This window comes from Aphis gossypii, unplaced genomic scaffold (genome assembly GCF_020184175.1).
Source record: "Aphis gossypii isolate Hap1 unplaced genomic scaffold, ASM2018417v2 Contig00401, whole genome shotgun sequence".
Lineage (NCBI taxonomy): Eukaryota > Metazoa > Arthropoda > Insecta > Hemiptera > Aphididae > Aphis > Aphis gossypii.
In genome coordinates, this window is record NW_026083092.1 from 112,310 (window position 1) to 140,303 (window position 27,994).

General features: G+C 30.2%; 2 protein-coding genes across 2 annotated transcripts; one reads left to right on the forward strand and one right to left on the reverse strand.

Annotated features, from left to right (window-relative positions):
• Positions 1–4,932: 4,932 nt before the first annotated feature.
• On the forward strand, positions 4,933–12,629 carry LOC126554011 (zinc finger BED domain-containing protein 5-like). Its single transcript, XM_050209128.1, has 3 exons — positions 4,933–5,497; positions 5,645–6,586; positions 12,175–12,629. The coding sequence occupies exons 1-3, from the start codon at positions 4,933–4,935 to the stop codon at positions 12,627–12,629; spliced, it is 1,962 nt and encodes a 653-aa protein (XP_050065085.1).
• Positions 12,630–25,273: 12,644 nt separating this feature from the next.
• Positions 25,274–27,903, reverse strand: LOC126554016 (uncharacterized). Its single transcript, XM_050209133.1, has 4 exons — positions 27,858–27,903; positions 27,684–27,794; positions 27,508–27,603; positions 25,274–25,770 (listed from the first exon to the last, which is right to left on the reverse strand). Exons 1-4 carry the CDS (start codon positions 27,901–27,903, stop codon positions 25,274–25,276), a joined length of 750 nt encoding a protein of 249 aa, XP_050065090.1.
• Positions 27,904–27,994: the final 91 nt, after the last annotated feature.

The following is a 27,994-nucleotide window of genomic DNA, read 5'->3' on the forward strand; positions in this document are numbered from 1 at the left end:
TTTTGAAATTTGTATGTATATTTTTCAAAATTCAAGATCAACATTAGCTATATTTATATAAATAAACCTTAAAATGCCTAAAAGTTAACTACATGCTTGTACATACTTATTATGGGCTATGGACTATGGTTAATTCATGTAAATTATAACTAGGTAACTAATATAAACTTACCTTATGGCTTGTATAACACTTGCAGTAAGATACAAAGTCTGTATACAATATGAGAAAAATATAAATGCTAATTTTTCTTATATAATAATAGAATATTATGGTATCTAGCGTTTAAGCTAAGTTGAACACCAAAATCGGATTGCGACTAATGCAAGACTGTATAAATGTATAATCATCTAGAACGTTCGCGTCTTATTATTTGTTTGTTCTGTAGGCGCAAAATCAGTAAAGGCCTAATGAGAGTTGACGAGAAATGTGATTTACCCATCGTTAAATCGCTCACACATTCATGGAAAATTATTTCCCATTATCACCAATCGAGCTTTTTTCCGAATTTAATATTATAACATATTATTATTAAGCTTCAAACTAATTTTAACAGACACAGAGGCACGTTGATTCTGCGAAAAATATACGTGCATTAATGCTAAATGCATATCATGTAACGTTTAATTTTGTATTTAATATACTTACGTAATGAAATAATGAATACAAAAACAAACTTACCTCACTTTTATGGTTCATAAACCAAAAATTGACCATTTTTTAAATTGTGTAACATTGTATAATAATATGCTGGATTACAAAATATAAAATATAATATTTAAAAACACTATAAATTATTTAATAACTAATAAACGTAATTAATACATTCAATGTTTAGCCAATGTAGGTATTAATAATACCGTATTATAAGTTATAACAATAATTCTCATAAAAAATAAAGTGGGCATATATAATATATATACCTAGTGGACAGAGATACGAATTTAGGTAAAGTATAATCATATTTTGTAAAGCTGATTTATATGTTAGTTGCACTAAACAAATTAATTTGTCAATTGAAAAATATATTTTATACAATATGATTTTATCATTCAAGTACAATTTACTGTCAGAATGATGAAAAAATTATCGATTTAAAAAAATGTATATTGTAAATAATAAATACATTTTGTTGGTTGGATTTAATAAGATTTATCAAACTTTCAACTTTTTGTCAGGTTGATAAAAAAACAACAACATTATATGACAAATTTTTTATTAATTTATCAATAATTGTATCACCACGATAAAATATTGTCAGCGTAATACATGTTAGATTTGTCAATTATTTACAAAACGCGTTTGTCAATGTTACAAGTATTATTTTTTTCAGTGTAAGTAACGCAAGTGGTTTTCCTTTTTCAGAAATAATAAACTTCACTTCGTTATTGACTTCCATATTATTGACTAAATTAATAAAATTGTATTTGTTTAACGCACCGCACTTTAACACTACACAAAATCACAAAGTGTTCGACTGGTGACTTAGTAAAATGTATAACTCGGTAAAGCACGATTCCGTACGTTTTACCTTTTTGGGAACACGATTCTACGTTTCTACACGACCTTACGAGGTAAGGTGCATGCGCATCCATGTTTATATAATAGTAGTATTATAGAGTTTACTTGATCGTTCTCGAAGCACGACCTCGAGAGCCCTCCGACCATCAGGAGGAAGGTGATTCCGCAAATTTAAAGTGATAAAACATAGGCTAAAATAATCGACAAATCTCTAATAACTTATAAATATATTTGAGGCAATCATTCAAGGCTTGTGTCCCTTGTGATTGCCGATACAATTTATTTAAACTACTTCACATAAAACAAAACAATTACTTTCATAAAAACAATAAAAATATTAATCAACATATTAATATTTTTACAATTACTAATATTCTTATTTTTAATTTTATTTTTCCTTTTTATTTATTTTTGCGTTATTACAACCATTTCAGATACACCAAAGAACTTTTTATCCATAAATAAATACTTTTGCCAATTTGATGGCAAGTTCCATGTATCTAGTTCGTAAAATAAAATGCTGGCAGTATTAAATTATTCTTTAGATGTTTGATTCAATTTATTCTATAAATAAAAGTGACACCATAGGTATGTATTTTTAAATATTTTAAAAAGTAGTATCAGTTTACTTTTTGATGTACGGGAATATTAAAATCAGAAGTACTGTGGCCATTTAAAGAAGAATCATTACAATCAGTAGAATAGTTATGTTCTATCAAAACTCTGGAACTCAGCATAAGATCATTACATGGATGTTCAATATTCATTATTGGTTCACAAATTAATTCCTAAAAGTTTATTGAAAAGATACAATTTAGAAATGAGGCTGGGCAAGTTAATGAAAGTCAACTAATTACTATTACTAACTATTAATTTCATTATTAATAGGGATGGGCAAAAATGTTTGACCATCGATTTTCGATGTATCGATACATCGTTTTTTGAAATATCGATGTGTTCGACGTATCGGTGTAAAACCATCGATGTTTAAAAACATCGAAAATTTTTTTTCCCCTTCAGCCTTTAGGGCTAATATCTGATGCACACCTTTTTATCTGTATTCTGTTCAGTGCAGTGTGTATTAGTTTCCTAATTAAATAATGAATTTAAAAATTAAAATACCATTTTTCAACTTTATTTTTTTTAAATACCTACATATAAAACACAATAAAATATAACGTAACCTAAATAAGTTTAAATCTTGATATACAATTAAAACTTATAATAATGTGAAAATAATAATAAATGAATACAATTTAAATTTATAATAATGTGATAATAATAATAAATGGATACAAATTTAATTAATTATTACAATTCCCAAAAACGATCATCAGATTGTAAAAACAATAGCATATTTAATTTTTTGCTAGTCAAACGGTTTCTCTGTTGGTGCATAGTCAAGTCTGCTTTAGAGAATAGTCTTTCACTAGGTACCGAAGTAGCTACTGTGCTTAAATATTTTAAAGCTACTTTGGACAGAGAAGGATAAACTGTGGATATATAATTCCATAGTAATAACGGGCCGTCTGTCAACCGACCTACAGCACTTTTCAAGTATAAATTTAGTTCAAATGGATAACCAATTTCATCTCTTGTGGCTCGTCCACGACTATGGCTACTTTGTGGAACAATTTTTTCGTGGTTATTCCATAGACTATATTCTTTATTTTCTGAAAATTAATAATATATTTTAATAAATAAATTACCTACATGACAAATAATATTTTTTACTACTCACGAGTTAAATCAGAAGAATCAGATGAACTTTCAGATGTTTCTTCATACGACTTCATTTCTACAGATATTTTGGTTAACATTTTAGATAATGAGACTGAACTTTTAAAATACATTTTTTTAAATCTAGGATCTAATATTGTAGCAATTGCTAAAAATGAAACGTTTTCTATTTGCCCTAGTCGCTTTTGTTGTATATTGGTGAGTATGTAGTGTGTATGTATGTACTGTAGGCTACATATAAACTCATATACAAATGTGTTGATTCAGGGTAAAGGAGTGTGTGACCATTTTGGTTCCCACGATGGGCTACGTGACCGAAATGGCTGGGTCAGCACATACCGAAGGCCCCGGACGGGCCGTTTCGACGGGCCGGTCGGTGGTCGGCAGTCAGTCGAGGAAAGTCGAGAGTGAGTAAATGACTAGCGTGTCTACACAGAGCATCTTTTAGTTTTTTTTAGTCAGAGTATCTCGTAAATTGTAATAACATATTCAGTCTATAGTGTTTTTATTCAATAAATCTTTAATTATATACCTAGTAAATTCCTGTGTTGTTTAATTTGACGCCGATATTACTATTTGAACACCATTTGACGGTGGGCTACACTTCATTGGTGGCAGCGATGGGATCTCTAAAAGCGAAAAACTGTCGTAATTTGTTTTGCGACGGTGCAATTTTGGAGATCACTAAAGAACCTACGTGGACTACCGCCGTTTGAGTTCAATCGATTTTGGTGTCAGAAAACCGATACAGAAAATCTACAGAAAATCCGCAGAAACTCAGTAATTCGATAACTCGCAGAAACTCGATAATCAGGAACACGGTCACACGGACGACCAAAGGTATATAATATATAGTATAAGTTACAGTTCAGCCTTTAAACTATAAACACGTTACTTCTTCATCACCGTTTTGCTTATCAGTGTGTTTGTTGCGTTTATTGTATTAGATTCAATCGTTGTCAATTTAATTTTCTTCATAAACATTCTTATTTTTTCTCTAAAATGCAAAATGAAGAAGTTTCCGTAAAGCTTGATTCAATATTAAAATCAATTAACGATATGAAAATTACTCAAAATAAGTTAATTAACTCCGTGAACTTAATTCGCGATGAAAAAAAAAACAAGACAAGCAGTTCGGAGATATTGAGTGTAAGTTGGATAGTTTATCTAAGAAATTTGAAGACTTTTTCAATGAAAATAAATTATTGGTAAATAAAATTAGTAATATTGAGTCTAGATCAGCGGTTCTCAAACTGTGGTACGCGTACCACTAGTGGTACGCGAAAGACTACATGGTGGTACGCGGAAGGCCGCATGGTGGTAGGACGGAAAATTAAAAACAATTAATATTAGATTCTTAGCGATGATTTTACAACGTCATGTGTTTTTTTTAATACTCAGATAATAAAGGTTAGATTTCACGGGAAATACGTCAATAAATAAGATATCGTATAAAATCATTGATATTTATCGCATATGTACGTATATAAATTCTGATTATTTTACAATATATCTAATTATTTTATATCAGTACTAAATATTTTCTCTTCGGCCGTTTAGTTTGTTGGTGTTAGTCAACGTAAGCAGTCGAGTTTATCTCTTTAAATATTTACGTTCGTACATTATACATATTTTCGTACATTATTTTATATCAGTACTAAAAAAGTAAAAATATGGATAAGTGGCTAAATAGAGCAACAGACAATAAATCTACGTCTGAAAACTGTCCAGTAAGTTCTGCTTCAAAGTTGGAAAGCGCAAGTCAAGATGTGAATAATCCTATGAAAATAAGAAAATGTTTAAGGAAATATGATCCTGAGTACATTAATATTGGATTCACGGTCATAGACGTAAGCAATGAGCCTCGGCCTCAATGTGTTATCTGTTTTGAAATTCTTTCTAACCAATGTATGAAACCGTCCTTATTAAAACGTCACCTTTCTACAAAACATTCGACGTTAGAAAACAAACCAAAGGACTATTTCGTTCGAAAATTGTCAGAGATGAAAAGCACGAAGAAAATTATATCATCTTTTAGCGGTAGCACTGAAAAAGCAGTGGAAGCATCTTTCTTAGTGAGCTTAAGAATAGCGAAGTGTGGAAAACCTCATACCATCGGCGAAGAACTGATTTTACCGGCGTCAAAAGATATGGTAACTTGTATGTTAGGTGTTCCGTCAGCTAAACAACTTGATATGATATCACTGTCAAATGATACAGTTCGCCGCAGGATTGAAAGTATGGCATTAAACGTTAAAGAAAAATTAATTGATCAAGTGAAAAATAGTGATTTTTTTTCCATACAACTTGATGAAAGTACAGATGTATCAAACTATGCTCAACTTATGGTTTACGTGCGGTATGTATTTCAAACTGTAATTAAAGAGGATTTTTTATTTTGTGAAGCACTATCAACACGAACTACCGCTGACGAAATATTTAAAAAGTTGAACCACTTTTTTGTTGAAAATGGATTAAACTGGAAAAAGTGTGTTGGCTTCTGTTCTGACGGTGCTCGAGCTATGACAGGTAAACATGGAGGTGTTGCGACTAAAATAAAATTGGTTACAGAAAATTGTACTTTCATACATTGCAGCATCCACAGGGAAGCTTTAGTAGTAAAACGTATGCCAGAACAATTTAAACTAGTACTCCAGGAAGCCATAAAGGTAGTCAATTTTATTAAATCTCGGGCTCTACAGTCTCGTTTATTTACAAAACTGTGTTCCGAAATGGGAAGTGATCACATTCAATTGCTTTTACATACGGAAGTTAGATGGCTCTCTCGAGGAAGAATGCTTAGCAGGTTATTTGAACTACATTCTGAGGTTCAGTTATTCCTAGGAGAGACTAATTTTGAACTCAAAGATAAATTGACAGATAACCTGTGGATAACAACATTGGCATACTTATCAGACATTTTCAATCGTCTCAATGTATTAAATTTAAGTTTACAAGGTAAATCAATAAACAGATTTTCAATGAATGACAAAATTAAGGCATTTCTTAAGATAATTGAAATGATAAGTAATAATGTTTCGAATGAAAACCTACAGTCTTTTCCTAATTTGGAACAATTTGTGACAGAACATGAACTTCAAGTGGAAGCTGATCTCGTAAAAAACATAAGACACCATTGCAAAATGCTAAAAACAACGTTTGAAGAATATTTTAAAGAAGATTATTCTGAATTTTTTTGGATAAGAAACCCATTCATTTTGGATTTGGATGATATTCCTAAGACACTAACAAACAATGAAAAAGAGTCTTTGATAGAATTGTCATGTGATGAAAGTTTGAAAATGGAATTTACTAAATTAGAATTGGGTGAGTTTTGGATAAAGATAAAAAACGAATATCCGTTGCTGTCTAAAAAAGCATTGTTATTTTTATTACCACTCACAACCACTTATCTTTGCGAAACTGGATTCTCCTCAATGATCGAAGTAAAAAACAAGTTTCGAAACAAACTGAATCTCGAACCAAATTTACGCTTAAAATTAAGTAACACTGAACCAGATATTTCATCGCTAATATTAAATCTACAAATCCATGGGTCTCATTGAAAATTTGTTATTAAATTCATATCTTAATTTTTAAACACTAATAAATATAACTATATAAAGTTTTTATTGTTCTATTTTTAATCATCAGTGGTACGCGACTGATTGATAATATACTTAAGTGGTACGCGAAAAAAAAAGTTTGAGAACCGCTGGTCTAGATTATCTATCTTAGAAGCAAGACCCTCCAATATTGCTTCTGAAGAAACTTATTCTGAAACTAGTGATCGACAAGCTCGAAGTCGAAATGTAATCTGTTGTTATAAACCATTTCCTTTAGAAGTAGTATGTAAGCAGTTTCTTATTGTATATGTATCTATATATATGTACCCAAGTACCCGTGGGAACGAGCGTTGCGACAGCCTATGGCATTCCGCTGAGTGGACAGTTTTGAGTAGCCACAAGCGGGGCAGCCGTCCGCGCTCGTCACCAGGGGGAAGTAGTCGTATTGTAGCAGAACATCAGTCCGAACCTCCAAACTCGTGTAAAATTATTTTGTTTTATGTGGTTGTAAATAAAGGATATAGTCGGTTATTTCGCCAAGCGTACTTTATTATTTTTATTTAAATTGTCGTGTAGACGTACACAACACTGTTTTAATGTACCTGAAAATCTTCCTCACTCTGTTGCCAATGAAATGCAGTCTATTCTTGAAATATTTCAGCAAATTGGTATTTATGAAATTATTCCATCAAATATACTTCGACTTGAAAAGGTCTCAAATCAGTGTGGTCCTATTAGAATTACATTACAAAACCAGCATGATGTTTTTACTGTATAAAAAAAACAAAATAAATTAAGTCACTGTGACAAATTTAAACATATAAAATTTTCCACTGATCGCACTTTACTTCAGCGTTACCATTTCAAATCAATATTGGATGAATTGAATAATAGAAAATCTACTGGTGAAACTGATTTATTCATTAAATATGTTAATAATATTCCTACCGTGTCAAAAAACAGCAGGAATCATGTGCAAATTCCAATAAGTTAACGTTCTATTATCAAAATATTCGCGGTATTAACACCAAACTGGCTGTTTTTACTCGTAATGTTAAATTGTACGATTATGATGTTATTATCTTAACGGAAACTTGGCTACACAAAGAAACTAATGATAACGAACTCGGTCTATTACCTTACTATTCAATTTATCGTTGTGATAGAGGAAGTCTCATCGGCGATAATGTGAATGTTTCAGTTAGAGGAGGTGGCGTTCTAATTGCGATCAAAAGTCATCTGCATTCCAGTCGTGTCCTAATTAAAGATAATATATCGAACAATTATATGTAAAATTATCAATAGGCTCATTAATATTATTAATTGGCGCTGTATATATATCACCTAAATCAGATATTAATGTTAATAATTCACATACCTATAGATATTGTTAATAATGTATTAAGTCAATATTGTAATTCTAAAATTATTCTATTAGGAGATTATAATCTTCCTGGTCTACAATGGTCGGTTGTTAAGAACAATATTGTCCCTCACTCACTTAAATATACAAATTTAGAAACAAACGTATTAGGAAATTTTTCATATCTTAATCTTCAACAATTTAATACAATAAAAAATCGTAAGAATTCTATACTTGATTTAATTTTATCAAATTCAACCGATATTTTAGTTTCGTGTGAGATGGATACGTTATTACCAATCGATTATATGTATCACCCAGCTCTACTTATTACCTTCCCTATTGGTGTAAACCTTATTCCCCTACAATGTAATGAATTTATATATGATTTTCTCTATGTAATTTTAATGTTATTAAGTCACAGATAGCATCCATTGATTGGCCAGTAGTTTTTAAGGACCAATGTTTAAACACTGCTGTCTCTAGTTTCTATAATATCATTTTTGAAATTCTTGATAAAAATTGTACAAAAAAACAAGTATATATAAGTAAGTACCCAGTTTGGTTTAGCTCTATATTGAGGGATTTAGTTTTTAAAAAAAAATTGCTCACAAATTATATAAACAATCTCCTACTCAAATTAATTATAACATTTTTTCTAATCTTCAAGCTCAATGTAAATTTCAGTCCAAGGCGGATTATAGTATATATATAACAGATACACAAAACTCTTTATTATCAAATCCTAAACAATTTTTGAAATCTATAAGTAATAAACGTTCTAACAATTCACTACCAACTTCGATGACTTATGAAAACCAGTCTATATGTGGTGATGAGGAAATAGTTTGTAGTTTTGCTCATTATTTTGCTAATGTCTATGTCAGTTCAGGTATAGTCACAACTATTCCAGATCCTTCTATATTTTCGCCGTCTTTCACCTCTGATTTAAACTTATTTTCTGTACTCTTAAATATTACTGATGTTTTAAACGAACTTGATACAATTACTTATAAATCTAACCCGGGCCCAGATATGATTCCCAGTATTTTTTTTTCAAACTGTAAATTCGTATTAACTATTCCGCTGTTGTATTTATATAATCTATCTCTGTCTACTGGTACTTTTCCAGCCGTCTGGAAAACAAGTTATATTACACCAATATCAAAGGGTGGTGATGTATCTAGTATAACAAATTATCGTCCAATCAGTCTACTTTCAATAATTCCAAAAATCTTTGAGTAAATTATATCAAAAAAAATTACTCCTTTGTTATCTCAATTAGTATGTGAAGACCAACATGGTTTTATAAGTGGTAAATCAACAACTACTAATCATTTAATCTTCCATAAATACATATTAGACGCCTTTGCTTCTAGATCCCAAGTCGACGTAATTTATACAGACTTTTCTAAAGTATTCGATAAGGTAAACCATTCTATACTTATATCTAAACTGTATAACATGGGTATTCAGGACCCATTTCTTTCGTGGATTTCATCCTATATATCAGACAGGAAACAAATTATAAAGTATAAAAGTTTCAAATCTAATCCTTTTATTGTATCATCCGGTGTTGCGCAAGGCTCTCATTTAGCTCCTTTATTATTCCTATTATTTATTAATGATTTAAATTTTTTACATTCAAGAAAACTACTTTTTGCCGATGACTTAAAATTATTTCGTCAAATATATTCCCATAATGATGCAATTTTATTACATAATGACTAGAATATATTGTTGGATTGGTGTACTATTAATAAACTACCGTTAAATATGGATAAATGTAAAATTATGTCTTTTACTAGATCTAGGGATCCACTTATAGCATCTTATAATATTAGTTTGTCTCAATTGTCACGTGTTCATGATATTAGTGATTTAGGTGTGATATTTGATTCTGCACTCACATATAATAAACACTTACTACATACGGTTAGGAAAGCCTCAATGATTCTAGGGTTTATTACAAGAAATTGTAAGGATTTCACTAATCCTGTTGTTTTCAAAACATTATACACTACCTTAGTCCGATCAAAATTGGAATACAACACTGTCGTTTGGTCGCCTTATTTAAACTATCAAATTCAATGTTTAGATAATATCCAAAACCGTTTCCTTCGATTTATTGCATTCAAATGCAATTTAACCCGTATTCCTCATTCTGCTTATGAACCTCTATTACATTATTTTGATATTGGTAGTTTATCTGAACGAAGAAAAATATATGATATGAAATTTTTATTTAAGCTCGTCATAGGTTACATAGATTGCCCTGAAATTTTAAGTTTTCTCAATTTTTATGTCCCTCAGTGTAGAACTAGATCAAATACTATGTTTTATGTTTTTACTAAACTAATTATGGTTCTGCTTCTTCTATGAATAGGATAATATCAATAGCAAATGATTTAAAAATTGATTTATTTAATTTTAATTCCATTGAATTATTTAATAATTATGTAAAACACATTTTTCGTATTTAAATATGTTGTATAGTTTTATTATTATTGTATTATTACTGTGCTATTATTGTATTCTAACATTTCAGTTATGAACTATATTATTCTAAATTATTGTAATTGGATCAATTGATCCGTTGAAAATAAATAAATAATAAAGTGTACTATAGATAACATACGCGCCGCCGACATCGTTGCATAGCCACACGTCGCCAAGGTCGGATAGGGATAACATACACAGTGTCGCGTCTTAGCCGCCGTGGGGGCAACCCGTTCAAAGCACTCGTACTTAAAATAACGAAATAGCGCCCTGTGCGCCTGGGAGTAGCCCGTTCGTCAGAAAATCGCCGCCGCCGTGATACACATCGTTACCGTCAGGGAGCAGTCTTCATCCCGGTATGGATGGTCGGAGGAGGGGTCAAGGACAACGCCACCGAACGAGTGGGTCAGTGGGACGAGCCGACTGTCACAGCTGCACTTTTATCAACGACATTCTTATCAAGCGGTAAACAATAACAATCGAGTATAAATACAATCAGAATGCAGCGGTATTTATCATACATCGTTTTGTAAGTTTTAATAGTTTTATTTATTTGAGTTTATTATTAATTTATTAATTACTTGGGACGACTGAATTATAGTGTGTCTTATTTCAGGGACGTTCTCACGGGGGGGGATATGGGGGATAGATCCCCCCCAAGGATCTTTGTTTTCTTACATTTTAGTAATACACGTTTTTCTACTTTTGATATTATATGTTTGTGAAATTCAAGTAAATTTTCAGAACCCCCCCCCCCCCCCATAGAAAAATCCTGAGAACGCCCCTGTCTTATTTGAATATTATTTTTATTAAAAAGGGTGAAATTAATTTTAATTCATAGCAATTTAATTCTGGGTTTAATACCTACTGCTTGAATTGTTTTTTTTTTTTTAAAAAAAAAAATTCTATTCAATAATAATAATTTATCTCTACAAAATCTAATCGGAACTTCTTGCTAGCGCATGTCGGACTTAAGGTCAGGTGCAGTGCCGCAACTACAGTTTTGAGGCCCCGGTTCAAAAATATTTTAGAGGCCCTTTTTAGAAGACAGACGTTTTGAGAGTTTATGTATTCAACAAAAGTGTCTTATCTACTTAACATTTTAACTATAACACTCATATAATATCATTATATCTTAAATATTTTATTAAAAAATATTACACACCAGTAACAAAATAAATACACACTCATTATAGATACATTTATTACATTTATAAATGGCATACATTTTTCCATCATGGTAATTAAATATTTAAATTATTCAATAACTTCCATGACAGATAAAGTTGGTAAAATTGAAGATAGGTAGAAATTAATGAATCCTTAAAGTAAATTCAAATAGAAAAAACCATTGTACATTTAAAAAATATATAAGCACACTTAATATCTTTATAGCATCAAAAGTTTTTATTAACACAAACATAGAAATTAAATCAAGAAATTATGTTTTCTCGCCTTTTTGTTGGCAAAATCATTAATTAATTTAGACCTAATAGATTTAAATAGTTCTAGTAGTGATCCCTCTAATGGGGAACTTTATGTACCAAGTTATATCTTACGTAAAGCAAGAAAGACAATAGAGCAAATAGACAAACTTTTAGGGTCAACCAGGTATTTTCTAAGATACCAAGCGACAAACACAGAAAACGCAGAGCATCCAGAGCTGCGAAAAGACACAGAGCATCCAGATCATCGTCAAATCACAGAAAATCTCACAAAGACAGAAAATCCAGAGCGTCCAAAGCCTCGAGCAAGGAGAAAAAATCAACAATATACACAAAGGACAGAACATCACAGAGACCCAAAGTTACAAATAGGAAAAATGGAAGACCAACAAAATTCGATAGCCGCCGATTCTAAGGTAGAATCACCCAAGGTTGGAGTAAGCGTCGAAGTAGCAATGCGAGTAGTACCGAATATTGATGGAACAAACTCCGACTAGGTTTATCATTTCTTAAGGGCATGCGATTTTGCAGTTAATATGGTCGATCCAACCTAACCTATCTAACAGATAGAGATGCTAGTGCAAGGACTGATAATAAAGTTATCAGGAAGAGCGTTGAGGTCAATATGGTATAAGGAAATAACGACCTACAAAGAGTTCCGGAGAAATATAGTGGAAATGTCGGAAACAAAACAGTAACTACCTCAGCCACACATGAAATTACTCACGTGTAAAAAGGGCCCTGACGAAGGGGTACAAGAATATTATAATAAGACGGAACAACTACTACACGATTTAATCGGCGTAACAATGGAGGGAGGAGATTATGTTAATGGAACAGACATTGACAGGTTGTTACACAATCAGGTACTAAATGCTTTTATAAGTGGCTTACCAGACTCATATCGGATACTATTAAAAGCGCGAGGTCCCAAGAAATTAAGCGATGCGTTAGTATTCGCTTTAGAGGAAGAAACGGAGCATAATCTGGCAAAGGAAACGCAACTATTTAATCTGCAGATCAGTGGTAAGAATCAGTAATACCGGAAAATCTAAAAAGTTCAGAGCATCAAGAGCATAAAAAATCAAAAGTTCAGAGCATCAAAAGCATCAAAAGAACAAAATTTTAGAGCATCAAGGATATAAAAATGTATAGTCCAGAAGTAGCAGATGATAGTTTAAGTAATGAACAAGTTAACACTTAAGTTTATATATAAAAAAAAAAAACAATTGTATTGCCTTGATTTAAAAGTATAATTAAGTTAGTTTAAGCATAACTAATGCTCCGACACCATGTGGCGGTATTGTAACTGGTGTACCCGTAGTTTAAGTAATTGTAATTTGTAATAATAGTTAAGGAATTGCAATTGTAATAAGTGAAGTCGCAGGGACTGCTCCAGTTTAACGCTGGGGGTATGTTATATGTATATATTCGATTTATATAATTATAAATTTTTCCTTTATTGTATATAAAAAAAAAAATAATTTAAGAATAGATTCTTACAAATACAATATTATTATTATTATACAATGAATATTGAATAATCACCATATGCAATTTTGGATTTAATATAAGTTAGTAATATATCATACGATACGTCGTATGACATTAAACATATATAGACAAATGTACAACTACCGTGCAGATATAAAGCTATATCGAGGCATAACATATATTAATTAAATAGTAGTAATACACATAATACGTACAGTGATAAATGATTACGGGTACGTACAATTATCAGTGGATATATTGGTTTCTTAAAATAACTAAGTATTGAGGTGCGCGTAATGATGACCTTGAATACGGCGTGGTGGCGGCGACAATAACTAATTCCGTCAGGCGGAACACACACACTAGTGCTCTGCATGGTCCGGTTTATATTAGTCCAGTCCGGACCGATCCGGACCATGGTCTGATTTGGTCTAGTCCTATGATATAAAATTAAGCAACGGTTTGGTTCAGTCCAGTTCAATACATTTAAAAATATATTCGGTCTAGTCCCAATCAAAATATTTAGTGTTACAGTTCGGTTCGGTCGAATAAAAAATAATGTTATTTAATTTCGACTTGGTCCGGTCCAGGTTTAAGACCGATTCCGATATTGGTCCGGTCTACGGTCCCGTTATGATCCACATTAGATGTACATTTTTATATTTAGCAAGAATTATATTTCAAGTATTTTATATTATTTTCGGGTTTTCCAAGAAAACAGAATAATTAGAGGCTTGAGCTGAACTTTTATAACAACAATAAATAATTGAAATTGTTAGCTATAAATAGTAACTATAAATAAAACATCGAGTTATAACGTTATGTAATATGTATCTACTTACTTCTTATGTACAATATTGTCGATTCCCGCGAACTATATATATCTATAGAATCTTACAGACTACAGTTATAAATGATAAAGTATGTTATTCGAAATTCCAAGTAAAATATATAAATAAATATTTTACATATGGAATATTAATATCGAACATATCGAATTATTATTGTTATCTTTATTTTTCGACCGATCAACGATCAACGCCTGACAATTTACAAGTGACGACGGCGAGACGGTTGTGCCATAATGTCATTTGTGTCCTGAAGACAAACCACACGGAACACAGACGACATTTATTATAAAACGAATATACGTCATACAATTATATTATTTTGACATCTGATATTCTAATACAGTGCATTCAGGATTTTGAAATTTTTGGTAAGTACTTAATAGTAATTACTAATTACTTATTCTATTAGGTACATAGGTACATTTTAATAAATTATTTAAAATATTGTGTTTATTGATAGCCGTTAGGTGGATATTATATTATGTATATTTAACGAAATAATATGATTTTATCTTGTATAAAAACATTGTTTGTTAACTACTTAGGTATTTTATGATATTTAATTAGTATTGTTTTAATTGGTCACATAATATAAACTAAATAAATAACCTATAATACATAAAATATAGGGTTTAAAATATGTCTATCGTCTGATATCAATGCACCTGCACACTTTTCAATTAAATTATTATAAGATCACAAGGGTTCCGTCTTGAAAACATACAGCTTGGCAAATTTAGACTAGGTAGTAGGTACCTAAGCAGAACCAATTTTGTGTTTTAAGTGAATTAACTTACTATATATACCTATACTTTATACCAAATTTAATGGTAAGAACATTATCTAGTACATTTTGTAGATTATTATTGATATTTTTAAAGTTTTCATATTTTATATTTTTATATTATAAATTGCTTGAAAATTAAAATATAAAAATAACACATAGTTTCAACCATTTGATTACCTATGAAATTATCTAAATAATATTACATTTAATTGAGATAATAGATTAATATTCACTCTAATGTTAATATTTAATCTAACACAAATTTGGATTAACTGAATTCAAATTTTCTGTTATATGTTTTTAAGATTGAGACCACACATGATTGCATTATATTATATTATTGTAAAATTGTAAATTATATTTGTGCCACACTATATGCTATAACCTAGTCTAATCTATGATATTAGTTGTATTATAACTATCTTGTTATATGGTTAATGCTTTTGATAATTTTACTAACTATAATTTAAATTAAGATAAAAAAAAATTATAATAAAGTTGTAGGTATTAAAATGTCTTAAAAAAAGAAAAGTGCATGGTTAAGTGATAACAATTAACTTCCAATATTACTTATAACTAGAGTGGATTTTAAAGTTCTTAAAAATTTAATATACAAGTACTCTGGAAAAAAAACAAAAATATTCTCTTAATATTTTTCAAACGTGTAAAATTTGTTATTTGTTACCTTTGCACCTCATGTTATAAAAATATAAAAAATAAAATTCATAATTTACTCAAACTTAAAAATCAATCATAAACCTTAAAATATTATGCATTTACATGCATATTTCTTTGGTAAAATATTTAAACTCTGCTATATATAAAACAATTAATTCATACTTCATAAAATTAAATGAAAAACAGTTTTTAAAACATAATATATAAGGTATTTACTTGATTGCAAAAAAGAAACTGAAAAATTTTATAACTTAAATCAAATAAAATATTTGCCTGCGATGAGAAAATCACAACTCGAGAAATTAATTAATACTATATATGACTTTTTTATGAACAATAATATAATATAACTTTCCAAAATGTTGAAAATGGACTGAATATTCTCCAATCTCTAAAATATGGTTTAATATACAAAATAAATTTTCTTAGAACTCTATAATAGATAAATTGTCCACATATTTTTATCTTTGTTGCCCTGCATAAAGCCAGTAAATATAATATGTAAAAACCTAAAAATTCTCTTTACTTAACTGATAGTAGTAAATTATCATACTCCTTTAATGTTTTTAAGAACTGAGTATGCTTAATATAAATTTGCCTAAATTGTTTAGGTTATATTATTATAATTTGCACTTTGGTAAACCATTTTAAGACTTATATTGTTTGGCAATAGCTCTCATAAGGAAAAAATAGATTTTTTAGTAACTATTTATGCAAAATATTAGTGTATTACCTTAAACATTATTAAGTAAAAATATTTTACTACCTGCTTTCTCATCAAACATGGATTATTCATCTTTTTTTTCATTTTAGTTATATTTAAATCAAATACACCCTATTTCTGAACCATTATTTTTATTTCATTATTTTATAGTATACTCATATTAGAAAAAGGTAACTGAATTATAGATATTTAAATAATTTATAATATGTAGAATGTACCTATTTGTTTTTTAATTGTGACAAAAGTCTTACACAAACTTTTTATATTCTTATCATCCCACCAATAATTCTAAAACATTGTGTTTATAATTCTCATAACATCAAATATGTAAATATATAAGCACTCATCTGAGTATATTTTGTGGTTTAAATTATTTTACAATATATCAATCCTATAAATGAAAATACTATAATATTATGTTTTTTTTTTTTTTTTTTAAAGTACATCTATAATATCAGATGAACACTTAGTATTTTAACATTGTACACAAATTCACTTTTTTAATTAATACAATTTTTTTAGGTCATGAATGATTCTCAATTAATTAGAAATATGCTTGATTCAAACAGTAGATCGGTTTCACCAATATCAAATTTTGACCACTCAATGGACTTTTTACTGCCAAGTACAAGTACACAAATATTAGATGATTTAGTTGAAAATTCATCGGAAACTATTTCATTTGCATCTTCTGCTGTATCATCTTTTGATTCACATTCAATAGAAGATCATCCTTCAGGTTTGCAATATTCAAAAATTGCAATTAAACGTAAGTTAGTGAGTGGCAGCGATGAATTCATTCTTGTTCCACATAATGGAAAAAGTGAGGTTTGGACAAAATTTAATGTAGTTATGCATAATATACCGAATTTTGAAGATCAAGATTCTCCTAATCATACTCCCACTGATTTTGTTGCTTGCCTTTTATGCAAAGAACTTTATGGTAAGAAATCTAGCACAGCTACTCTCAAACGACATAAATGCACAAAAAATACATTTCAGAATACCATTGAAGTATATGGAAAATTGACTAACAAAAAATCCAAAATTCTGCCAACACTAGTAAAAGATGAAGCGATTGAGAAATGTGTTAAGTATTGTAGTCTAGATTTACGACCTATGATGGCAATCAAAGGTAAAGGTTTTCTTGAAATTGGCCAATTTTTTTTGGACATTGGTGCTAAGTATGGAGTTTCGGATATAAATGATATTATACCACATCCGACTACTGTCTCTAGGCATATAATCAAAACAACAATTGATGTAAGAAAAAAATTATTTTCCGAAATATACAGTTTGATTAAAAATAATTATTGTAGTTCAACTTGTGATATGTGGACAGACAACTATAAAAAGCATAATTATATGTCTATAACACTACATTATATAGATGAAAATTGGGTTTTAAATAATCGTCTTTTGTACACCGGTCAATATCCATCCCAAGAATCTAAAACTGGTGAAAATATAAAAAATTTATGAGTAAATTCTTTACTCAGTTATCTGAAGATGCTGACAAAAATGATGGTTTGGATTTAATGCAACACATAACTTTTGTCACTGATCAGGGATCAAATATGATCAATGCTCTTAGAAACTATAATCGTTTAAATTGTTGTGCACACTTGATCAATACCGTGTTAAGAAATCTTTTTGATTTGAAGTTTTTATCACAAGAAAATGATAATGGATCGAAGCCCTTGGAGCCAATAATAAATTTAATGACAGAGTGTAAAATTCTTGTTAAATTTATGAAGAGTTCAGGAAAAAATAGTGAATTATCTACAGTTTTGGTTCAAGAAGTTGAAACAAGGTGGAATACATGCTTACTTATGTTACAGTCCGTTCATAAAACTTTACCTGAAATAGTTAGAATCCATGGTGAATATTTTGGCCGCATTCAAAATATAAATACTGAACTACTACAAAATCTCATTGAATTTTTGAAGATTTTTAAAAATGCTTCTGATGAACTCGAAGGAGACAAAAAACCAACCATACAAAAAGTAGCATTATACAAATGTCTAATTAAAAATAATTTATTGAAATATGCCAACATTGAGAATCCTTCCAATGATGATGGTGAATTAAATATTGAATGTATAATGCAAATATTAGGAGAAAGAGCATTGGAGATTTTAGACTCAAAATTTCAACTTAGAGAGGAACATGAAATTGCTGTATTTCTTTGGCCCAAGTTCAAAATGCTGAAAATGTTTTCTCAAGACTCTGGTGAACGTTCTCGGATAATAAAGAATATCGAAAAAAAACTTTTAGAGTTAGAAACTAAAGACAACGAATTAAATACTACTACCATTATACAAACACATTTTGATAACTCAAATAGACCATCATCATCCATGTTTTCCGAATGGGAAGACAGTCTAACAGATCATGATATTCATGAGAGATATAAAAAAGAGCTAGAAAATTATAGAGAAGAAAGTTTTGATGTGGGTGATGTTCATATACTAGATTTCTGGTCCAAACAAATGTCCAGGTATCCATATTTATCAAAACTGGCTAGACAGATACTAGCTACTCCAGCTTCTAGTGCTAGTAGCGAAAGATCTTTCAGCGTAGCTGGTAGAGTGATTGAAGAACGTAGAAGTTGTCTGGATGGATCAACAGTGGATGCTATATTGTTTTTAAATAATTATTATTCCCAAAAGTAACCATCATCTTTTTTGCCACTAAGCCACTAAGGAATCATAATATATTAGTGTTAACTGTTCTGTTAATAGTTATTGTTGTATAAAGCTAATAAATTATGTTGTTAATTTCGGTACTAACTAGTAACTACTGATGTGTTATCGCCCTATTAAGCTTACTCTGCGTTGTATTTTTTTTTTTATTTTATACTTTAATATATGATTAGGTAAATCTTTTTTTGAAATATAATTATACCTATATTTTTTTTGAAATATACTAAATCTAAATAACAATCATTTGTATACCTAGTCAAGTCTAAGGTACTTGTTTATTTATTTATATTATAGTTTATAGCTTATAAAAACTATAGTACAACTATAAGTAAAAATATACCTATTTATTTAAACTATTTTGTTGGTACCTAAATACCTAATAAGTTTTTTCTAATATCTTAAGTACAGTAGGTAACAAAAAAATGTTGATATCTAGTGTCGTGGGACAAGTTTTATGATCAGTTTGACTTACCTACTATGTTAGTCCACATTTTTTACTTAAGTACACAATATAATGGCTTTCAATATTCTATTCATACAGTTTGTACACAAATTATCAATATTCAAATCTACTTTGTTTTAACTAATAAATCTAAAGAACCGTATGACAGGTGTAACTGAGAATAGTAATTAATAGTTATTTTTTCTGTACCTTACTGTAGTTATTTTTCCCAGTAATTTTAGCATAATTTATTTATTATAAACTCTAATTAAAATATTAGGTATAGAATAAATATAACAACTTATATCACATTTTAAATAAGAAGAAGATATACATAATATCATAATATAACAAAATTAAAAAAAAAATATATATATATGCAAAGAAAATAAACCAACTTATCCCCCAGGAGTCCGCGAACCAAAGTTTTTTTAAACGCTGATGATGAAGTAATAAGTATTAATAAAAGAAAACTATGATATTGTAATGAAATAATTGAAAAAAAAAAGTGGTCCGGTTTGGTCTTAATATCAAGAAAAATCAGTCCAACTCGGTCTAATATATAAAAAAAAAAATTAGTCTGGTCCGGTCTGGTCTTACTTAAATTTAAGTTGGTTCGGGTTGGTCTATTAATTGTTTAAAAAATGAAATAGTCTGGTCCGGTCTGCTCAATATGTTAAACAAAAGCAATCGGTTTGGTTCGGTTCACATTGTTAAATCATAATTCAGTCTGGTCTAGTTTCAGTCTATGAATTATTATCTGGTCCGGTCCAGTCCACAATAACTTGGACCGTGCAGAGCACTAACACGCACACGCACACTAACATATTATATAGAAAACGACGGGCGGCGATTGACACTCGATAATGATGTTATTTCCCGACGGTCGCGATTGAAACGGAGAATTAAGACTCACTTAATTACCACAACTTATTCTCCGGTGAGCCCGGCTAGTTCGATGTAGCTCTTGCTAACCAGCCTATATTACTAGGCGGCAAAGCAATGCCTACGAACAACCTGGCAGCTCATTATTCCGAGAGAATCTTAGCTGGGTTCTTAAGCGTAGAAAACACTGTTGTCGAGTTCGCGTTATTGGGTATGTACTATGAGCTCCGCCGTTCGTATGTAGAGTAAGTTACTCAGCATACGGGAAACCACAGTACATATCAGGGGTATATTATAGTGGCGGAATAGCGCGCTCTATTATGATGATTGTTAGTTATTATGGAGAGATACTGGCTATATCCAGTAAATAATCGTTACATAGTCCACTTTTCTTTTATGGTCTCTTTGGAACTATACATATAAAAAAAAATAATCAAAGATGACAATAAAAGAAATACGTAACATTTACATTATTTACAAGAACAAATATACAAAGAATATGGTACTGACATATACCATTCAGGAAGGTTTTGATACTTTCTTTTGATACCACTTTTACCGTCTCTCTTTTCTTCTCATGGTAGTGTTAGGAATCACTGGAATGTTACTGACAGCAGCTGTGGTGATTGGTTGTTGGATTAGTTCGACTGGTTCCTCCGGTGCGTGTTCAAGTGTCTTCTTTGGGTTTTCTAGGTGGTGACGTATAACGTGCATAATAGTTTCGATAATGTGTTTATCATGGATAGCCCTATCTGCTTCTCGCATGATTTCGTTTTCGTCCTTCACAATATCGACTTCTTTCAGCTTCACCGGTTGGCCAACTTTGTTGGTTATTATTATAGATTCAGGTAATTGTATGTGGCTCTGTGTCTGGCCCTTAGTTATTCTGGCGGCGATTTGTCGTTGGTATTGGGCTAGTGCCTTTTGCTGGTCCACAGTTTTTACCCTTGGTTGGATTACCTGTATTCTCCTGACAGATTGAGTATTTATGTTTTTAGCTTCATGTAGGTCTTTAGGCTTGTTCTTATCGTCACTATTAGCTTCCTGATGAGTTATGTAGGAAATTTCTAAGCTTCCTTCGTCTTCGCTTATGTCAGTATGCCCGAGTTCTAATGTGTCAGATTCGCTATCTGATCCGAAAGCTTCGCGTAGTCGTTGTTTCATAGCTTGTTGATGCTGTATGGTTTCCTCATCACTAGTATAATGGTCTTCACCGAATAATGATACAATTTTTAATCGGTCCGGTTCCATGGTTATCGCTTGAAATATGAATAATTTGATACACAAATATTTAAATACTTTATTTATTCTTATTATCCCTTTACCGCAACATAGATACAACACATAATACACAACATATATATATATATATATATTTTTTTTTAAACCATTAATATATACATATAATTGTAGAGTTATTTATATCAGATTATCAGGACATTGGATTATGTCCGGATTTGGTATTATATACGGTTTGATGTTTTTTACGTTATACGTCACTGCCTGGTCTCCTTCTTGCACTATTAGGCTAGGCGCAAATTGAGACGTAGGCGACGCAGCGCAGCGTAGGACCGAACTGCGTGACCCGTGTGAGCGAATATTACTAGTTACTACACAGTATTTCAACGCAGTTGCGTATACTCATTCGATGAAAACATTTGAGACATGATGGCTCACGAATTATTTAAGTTAGATTTAAGTTCGGAATCCGATTCTGATGAGGAATTGGATGAACTGGTTTTATATTCTTTAATTAAACGATAAAAATCGCGAAATAGTGATTTTATGAAAAAAAGAAAGTCACGGAGAATTTGTTTTGACAACGGAATTATCTGAAAAACAATTTACTAACTACTTCCGCTTAAATAGATGTCAATTTCATGAAGTTCTCCATATTATAAAGGATACTATTTTTTCTGAAGGGTGTAATGCTCAAAGACCTATTGATCCTAAAGAAAAACTCGCTGTGTTCTTAAGGTAAGTTTTTAAATATTTATTTAAAAATTCAAATAAAAAAAAAATACATACATACCTATATCATAAAGTTAATTCGCATTAATTATGAAAAAAAAAAAATATATATATATATATATGTGTGTTTTTAATAATATACACAATATTTAAGTAGACTTATACTTTTTTTTAAATTATTAAAAAGTACATAAAATATTATTGATATAACCAAAAAATAAAAATGAAGTAACTCAAACTAATTCATTCAGAAAAATTGTTAATATAATTTACCATGTTGTTACTATTTTCACAAGTTTGTGTATTCACGTAATAAGTGTCAGACGAAGAAGTTTCGTGAGAACTTAAAGAGTTCTGTTCATAACTCCACGCAGCAGTAGACCGAGGTTGCTCATGGATTGTTTGTTGAAATGTTGTTGAAATATTCAAGAGATTAGCCTCGGCTTTTGAAACCGCTTTATAAAAAATAAAAAATATTATGAATAAAAAATATTGAGATGCTGGTGACAATTTTTGTGTAGTGTGGTACATTGACATGAAAAAATGGTACAATGGACCATTTGGGATTTTCGAATCCTCTAATCACTTACGTTCCAGCGCTCTCTCTTTTGCCCTTTGTTCTCGGCTTGCTATTGATTGCTGGAGTAAGTTAGTTATGTCATCTTTTTTTTTTTGAGTGGTTGTTTAAAACCCGATTTCTCGAACGCCAATGATGATGTAGTATTTGTCATATCTTCAACAGAATCTTCTGTTGCGTCTACGTTTATATCATGTTCATTATTTTTGTGTACGAGTATTTCATTATCTTATTATTTTCTAATGTTGGTGCTTCTATATCATAATTATTTTCTGATATTTGTTCTGTACCTGTTATTTCACCTTGTATAAAATTATCTTCGTCTTCGCTATCTAGTACATTAGAACTTCGTTTTCTATTTGCCATGTACGGCAACAAATATTCCATTTCCATTGTTTTATTATTTCAGCTGCAGCTCCACTTTTAAAGCATCTTTTCTGTCTCCGGAGAGCATCTCTGTGGCAACTTCTCAATTTCGCCCATGTGACTTTCACAGTTTCACCTGCAACCACAAAATGTTAAAATATATTTTATAAATATTTTTAAAGAACGTTTGAAGTTATGTTACATTTGTATAAAACTATACCTAGCATTTATTGTAATTTGCAAAATATATTTATTTACAGATATTTAGCATCAGGAGATAGCTATAAAAGTATTGCGTACAGTTACAGAATGAGTGATCGAACGGTTTCAAACATAGTAAATGAAGTAACCATTGCTATATGGAATACAATGCAAACATTATATTTACCACAACCCACAATAAAAATGTGGAAATTGATAGCTAAAGATTTCGAACAGATATGGCAATTTCCACACTGCGTTGGCGCATTGGATGGCAAACATATCTTAATTAAGAAACCACCCAACAGTGGTTCGTCGTTTTACAATTATAAACATACATTTTCTGTGGTTTTAATGGCTCTTGTTGAAGCTCACTACAAATTCATAAGTGTTGATATTGGATCCATGGGAAGACAATAGTGATTCAAATATTTTTTCGAGTGGTGCTTTGGCAAGAAAAATGAATAAACAAACTTTACAACTTCCACAACCTGCATTGTTACACGATTACAATCAAACATTACCATTCGTGTTTGTAGCAGATGAAGGATTTCCGTTATGTGATAATATCATGTGACCTTATTCAAAAAGAAACATAACGGGAAATTTTGAAAATAAAATTTTCAACTATAGACTTTCGCTAGCGTGACAAACTGTCGAATGCACTTTTGGCATATTAGCTTCACGATTTCGAGTTTTTAGAAAACCATTCGAAATTAAAATTGAAAGTGTGGATAATGTAATTAAGGCAGCTTGTGTATTGCATAATTATTTAAAAAACAAAATAACAATTTCAAATAATGTGCAGGGCGAAATTGATAAAATGCCAGATAATCAATTACTGTCATTAAGTAACAACAACAGTAGAAGTGGGTCAAGTGTATTTTTGGTGAGAAATAAGTTTACGCATTATTTCAATACAGTAAGAAGCGTACCTTGGCAAAAAGATAGTGTTTTTAGAGGTAAATACTAACTAATTTTGTACATAACATGTAAAATATAAATTTTGTGAAAAATGTTTATGTGTGTTAGGTATATTTAATTGGTCTATCCATCTATTTATATATTTTCTTGAATCGTTATAATATTTCTAGTTGGTGTAATAAAATAAAATTTACGATAAGAAAATATGTAAAAATAGTCATCAATTTAATTATATAAATAATTGAAGTGACTAGTGAATGTTAAGTATACCATATAATATTATTGTAATATATAACAGCTAGTGTATTATTATTATATAATATATTTTATAATATAATTATGATGAATTTTATAGAAATTTTATACAGAGCTTGCGCTAAGCAAATTTTAGAACTGCCCAACATTTTAATATTTTTGTAGATGCAGATTAAGTAAATTTGTCGCTCGCTAAATTCGCTTAATTACCACTATTTACCAAACTATATATTGACCACACATGTAAACACTTTATACATTACTTTATTTATTATAATTTATTAATAATAATAACAAATTAAATTTTTTTTTTTTTTATCTTCAGTGTCTTCGCCACTATCGTCACTATTGATAATTTTGTTTTTACCAGATGCTTCAAAGAAAACTCCACTAAAATAACTTTGTTCCTTTCCTTTTCTTCTTTTGAGGACTCGATGTTTCTTTTTAGACATCCAATGGTAAACTGTGTCCCTAGGATCCCAACCGTATAATGGTGGCATATTATAATTTATATATAAGCTCAAGTTTTCTGTCTCAATATTCATAGTTGAGCGTAATGGTGATTTTAATAAGTTGCTGGCACTTATCAAACGTTCAATATCAGCACTATGAGGTTTAGCAGCTGCCACTCTTGCCAACATTGTACAAACATTTGGAAAATATTTTGAGCCACATAATGTTTTTACTAATTTAATAAGGTTCATTTTTCGTAATTCAGATATATTTTCCATTGATATCAATTCATCATACTCCAATGAAAATTCTTTTAAATCTATGTCTGCGCCAATTAAATTATGAATATCTTTGATGCATGCTACAAAAGATAGTACAACAAATGGTTTTATAATTGACAGTAAATTTTTATCAATAGAAAATCTTTGTTTTAAAAATTCTTGAAGAGAACATACAATTTCTTGTTTAACTGCTGCAAGACATCTATTTTGTGTAACAAACTTATGATGGGATTTATGACGTGGAATTTCTATACTTTTTATAGTTATTGAATTTAATGTAAGTGAACCATCTTTATTGATAACTACTTGTTTGTCTAAAGCCTCAACCCAACCTCCTATAAGTGGGGTAGACTTTAACATTTCAATTTTATTAATGATGTACATAGTTTTTTCATCCATTGAAATAACATTCAAATCATCAGATTGCAATTGTTGTTGATACCTTGAAAAAATGTATAAAACATCAGCCAGAACTGCCATAAGGCGAATGTTGTACTCATGAGTAAGAAACTTGAAATGGCCCACATGAACTTTATCTGAAGAATTTTTAAAATAATTGACTAAACAAGACCATGAAACCAGCACATTATTAAGAAGCGTATATGAAAACTGAGACCATCTAACTTCAAAAACTTTTGGAAGTTGAAGCAATTTGAGGTTATACTCAAGAGCAATATTTTTCAATTCTCGTGTCCTCAAACCAGATCTTCGAAAAAATGTAGTTAAACCAACAAGTTTTTGAAAAAGTAAACTAACTTCAGGAACCGATTCACTCACTGACTCCCATGCTAGATTTGAACGGTGTGCTGCACACCATAAAGTAATTAATGGGCTCATAACTTCAGTTCCACATGCAGTTTTTTTCAAATTTGTTAATAAGGTCCACAAGCCAGATTTTTGTACTACATTCGAACTCGCTCCATCAGTAACTAGAGAAGATGTTTTTTTCAAAATATTGTTGAAATTTTCATTTCCAAGTCTTTTAACACATGCTGTTTTTAAAGCATCACACATACCTTTCGCACCCCTTTCAACAGGTTCTTCAGCACCAAGAAAATAAAGTTTTTCTTCTCCTTCTAGTGTAATAGATTTCATCAACACATACATTTTATCGATTTGAGTTTTGAACACTTCCATCACAGCGCAAAGACAATGCGAGTGAATTATTAAGAATATCTTCCACAAAAGATGACTGATGAGTTTCTACAATACATTCTAGAAGGTCTTTATGAGTGTGTGGTGTTAGATACTGAAGTTCACTATCATCAATATTATTTGATACTTCACCACTTAATTGAAACAAATTTGCTTTTTGTGATACAATAACCCGGCTGGGAAAAGAATAAGCAGATAGTGTAAGTTTCTTAGCATCATTATAAACATGAATCATAAGACAGCCAATTTTCCTCGCCAATTTGTCATTTGCTTGATTGACTGCTTTTCCCATTGGAGTTATGGCCATTTTTTCAGAAGTATTTAAAGTTTTATACTTATGTACCTTAATCGCTTCTATGTGATATGTGGTAGACAGATGGTCATTTAATACTTTCAGAAGATATTTAGTTCCATACTCTTGAGCGATTGCAGGAACTTTAGATTTATTATTACTATATCGCTTTACTATGTCTTGTTCTGCATAACATGGCTCACAACGAATCAAATGTTTTCCTTTAAAATGAAAATGTTTAATGCAACTACTGTCTGAAATAAGTATTACTTTTATTAGTTTTGGTTATTAAATACATTTAAAATATTATAAAAACATTCTAAACAATATTTACCATTAACTAAAGTTGTGTTCTTTTGTTGAATCTCACTAATCTCAGTATTTATGGTGTTATCCAAGCTGTTTACTGTAGTGCTATTGCTACTACTGTCTGAAATATGTATTACTTTTATTAGTTTTGGTTATTAAATACATTTAAAATATTATAAAAACATTCTAAACAATATTTACCATTAACTAAAGTTGTGTTCTTTTGTTGAATCTCACTAATCTCAGTATTTATGGTGTTATCCAAGCTGTTTACTGAAGTGCTATTGCCGCTTGTGGTGTTAATTAAGTTATCTACTAAATTATCTATTATTAGGTAAAAATCTATTATTTATTTAACATTTTAATTTAACATACCTATGTTAAGATCAGTATTTTTACTTTTATAAAGCCATTTTTTCATAAGACCAGAACTGCTTTTTGGGGCTAATTTTTTATTCTAAAATTCAAGTTTTGAAATATTGATTAATTTATAATAAAACATTAAAACATTT